Source organism: Pteropus vampyrus, unplaced genomic scaffold, assembly GCF_000151845.1.
Source record: "Pteropus vampyrus isolate Shadow unplaced genomic scaffold, Pvam_2.0 Scaffold277, whole genome shotgun sequence".
Taxonomy (NCBI): Eukaryota; Metazoa; Chordata; class Mammalia; order Chiroptera; family Pteropodidae; genus Pteropus; species Pteropus vampyrus.
This window is the reverse complement of record NW_011889058.1, coordinates 429082-432290: the sequence shown is the minus strand read 5'-3', so window position 1 is coordinate 432290 and position 3209 is coordinate 429082. Positions and strand designations below refer to the sequence as shown.

The following is a 3209-nucleotide window of genomic DNA, read 5'->3' as shown; positions in this document are numbered from 1 at the left end:
GCTCTCCCTCTTAAGTCCACATTTGTAAGCGTTCCCGGTTGTTAGTTGTTCCATATTTATTTACAGGTACTCAGGTGGTCGGCTTTATGCTTCTGTTATATTTCAGACAGCTCCTCTGATTCAGGAGTCATCCCAAGAGGAACTGGACCTGCAGACGCAACGTCCCCAGTTCCTGGAGGACAGCCAAGACCAGAGCAGGCGCTCTTACAGGTAGACACCGGCGCAGGCCGCTTGACGAGCACTGGCTCACGGCTGCTGCCAGCCTGGTGCGCCTTCCCTGGCCAGGGACTTCGCTGCGTAACTTTCTCAAGAAACGGGAAATCGGTTCCGTTAGCATCCCCCTTTTTATGAATAAAGGGTCGGAGACAAAAAAAGATTAACTTGCTGACATTTCCGCAGCTAATGGGCGGGGTGACCGCCGAGATCCTCACAGCAGCCCTCGGCCTGTACACGGGACTGCTCTGTTGTCACTTCCCATCGCCACGATGAGCCATGGTTACATTTTCAGAAATGACTTAAGTTTATGTCGTGCCTTTTTGTCCAAGGCTCGTCTATGCTTGATATAAATCAACTCGTGTGCCAGGGTACAACATGATTGCAGCAACAGTTTTTAAACTCATTCATCCACTCATTCACTGTCCATCCATTTATCCCGTCCACCACCCATCCCTCTCTCCATCCCCTCTCTTCCTCCCTTCATCCTCCCTTTATCCCCCCCATTCATCCTTCCATCCTCCCTCTTCCTCCCCCTCCCTCCTTCTCTCCCTCCCTCCCTCCATCCTTTCATCTCTCTATCTCCTTCCCTCCTTCCCTCCATCCCTCCATCTCCCCTTCCCTCCTCCCAACCCCCTCACCCCCCACCCTGGGCAGTGTGCACTAGCACCTTCCGTGGACCACGCTGCTCTGGAGGTTTGGAGTCCCCTGGTGAGAAGAACAGATGAGGCTCCTGCCCCAGGCTGTGCTTGACACAGCCGTTTACACTAAATAAAACGTGTATTTTTATACAGTTAAGTATGTAGTAAAAAAATTAAAGAATGTTATCTTTACAGAGAGAGTCTTGGGTTTATAATATTTTTAAAATTTTATTATTTATTTAAAATACTTTGTTAAACTTTAGTAATTTTTTCCAGAGCCATTTAACAAAACAATAGGGCTCATTAGAGCACAGTTACTTTTTGTCCCATGAATATGGTAAAAGTGGGCCCCGGCAAACTGGCTTCAGCAGCGCCCTGTCCAGGAGCTCGGTCCCCTTTGGCAACCACGCCTCCTGGCGGGAAGGTCATCCGCCCTGCGCTTGCCGCCTGAGCGCCTGGTCAGGGCTGCCACGGGACTGTGTGGGAGAGTAACTTCGTGGTCAGCAGAGTAAGCAGGGTGGTCCCTGGGGAGCGAGGAAGCCACGTTCTATGGGCAGACAGGTCCCGTTGCTGTGTGGACGGAGTGTGGTCCTCGTGGGCAGGTGGCCGGAGGTGAGGGGAGCTCAGCCTTCAGGCCCGTCGCCGACGGTGGCGGTTGCTCCCGGCACTGCCAGCGCCGCTCTGCTCGGGCTGGCCAGTTAACACCTGTGACCATTTCGAAACGTTTGTTCTCCTAATTGGAGAACCTTTCTCAGCAAATATCGAATGTCGTAGTGGAACTCAGTTCTGTAAATAGGTTTTCTTCACTGACGTGTGGGCCAGAATCAAGCCCGATTTCATTTGCAGAGCTGTCTCTCGACAGCCCACTGGTGGGGCTTGCGCTTGCTTCTCTGTACGAGTAGCGATCCCCGCAAAGCCCACCTGCATGTTAGAGTGAGACCCCAAAGTGTGTCCACGTTTCGGACACCGAGGAGCGCCCACTCCGTCCGGGCCGTGTGGGCTTGGACCGGGGTTCTAGCTTGGGCCTCACCCACTTCCTGCCGCAGGTCAGATACAGAATGGGAAAAATAGGGAAATGTGATGGAATAAGCTTTCTTAACCTTTAAACAAGTTTTAATATGTGAATAGGAATTTCGAAATTTGTAATTATTTTTATCTTTAAAATAATTTTAATATATTTTGTAACAATTGAGGGAAAAACAATACCGCTTACTCATAGATTTAAAATAGCGCCAGTAAAATCTGTTTTGTGAAATATTTTATAAACCAAAAGAGAATATGGGTTGGCATTTCCAAGAGTCTAGACTCAGGAGGGATTCTGACCCTAAAGGAAGGTTTCACGGTATCTTACCGACTTAGCAGAGAAAGTAGCACTTAAAAATCGTGGTTCTTGTGTTTAAAGAAAGTTTCTAACTAATCAAATGTTATGCCTGCTGGGAAATTATTATAAGATTTACTAGTTTTGAAATAATGGAGTGTCTTTAACACTACAAGTGCTCTGAGCAGAATTGATGTCACTGATTATTATCGCTAACGTTCTCATCTTTTGAATGTCGTACAGCACATGACTGTTCTTGTTTCTGGAACAGCCCTGCCCGATTGTCGAATGATTGTGGGTGAAGGCTGCTTTCCTTCCGTCCTCAGATGTTGCTGCTGCAGTCGTGCTGTGCATTCACGTGGTCTGTGCCCTTCCTGCTGTGTTGACAGGTGTGACTATTGCAATAAGGGCTTTAAGAAGTCCAGCCACCTGAAGCAGCACGTGCGGTCGCACACCGGGGAGAAGCCCTACAAGTGCAGGCTCTGCGGGCGCGGCTTCGTCTCCTCCGGCGTCCTCAAGTCCCACGAGAAGACACACACAGGTCATTCCTCGTCCACTCGCACGGGGTCCTGCGGCCGTCATCCCGGAGGAGCTCCGAGCCTGTCAGCGCCCCTCCCCCATTTCCCCTGGTGCCCCAGCCCCAGGCAGCCCCTGACCCGCCCTCTGTCTCTGAGGGCGGGCCTGTTCTGGACTCTCACACTTGTGGCCTTTGTCGCTGGCTGTTCAGGATTCCTCCACGCTGTAGCGCGGGCCAGCATGCCGCCGATTTTACAGCCCGGTGGTGCCTGCCACGTGCACAGGCCACAATTCCTTGGCCATTCAGTCGTTGGACACTTGCGTCCCTTCCATTAGTGGGCTCTTAGGATAACCCGCTATGAACATGTGCACGTGTTTGCGTGCTGATGTGTGCCTTCATTTCTGTTTTGGGTGGGCTTGCTTGGTCCTACAATAACGCTGTTGGAACTTTGGAGTTTACTAAACTATTTTCCAGAGTGGCTGCATCATTTTTACTTGTCCAGCAGTGTATGAAGGTTCCG

At 50.6% G+C, this 3209-nt stretch overlaps 1 protein-coding gene across 1 annotated transcript in view; it reads left to right on the top strand.

The window, feature by feature from the left end:
- The window catches only part of ZNF236 (zinc finger protein 236), an 89152-nt gene that overhangs the window by 61051 nt on the left and 24892 nt on the right, over positions 1 to 3209 (top strand). The window contains exons 15-16 of the mRNA XM_023520814.1: positions 107 to 210; positions 2562 to 2713. Coding sequence (XP_023376582.1) covers positions 107 to 210; positions 2562 to 2713 — 256 coding nt within the window. The remainder of the gene's footprint in view (positions 1 to 106; positions 211 to 2561; positions 2714 to 3209) is intronic.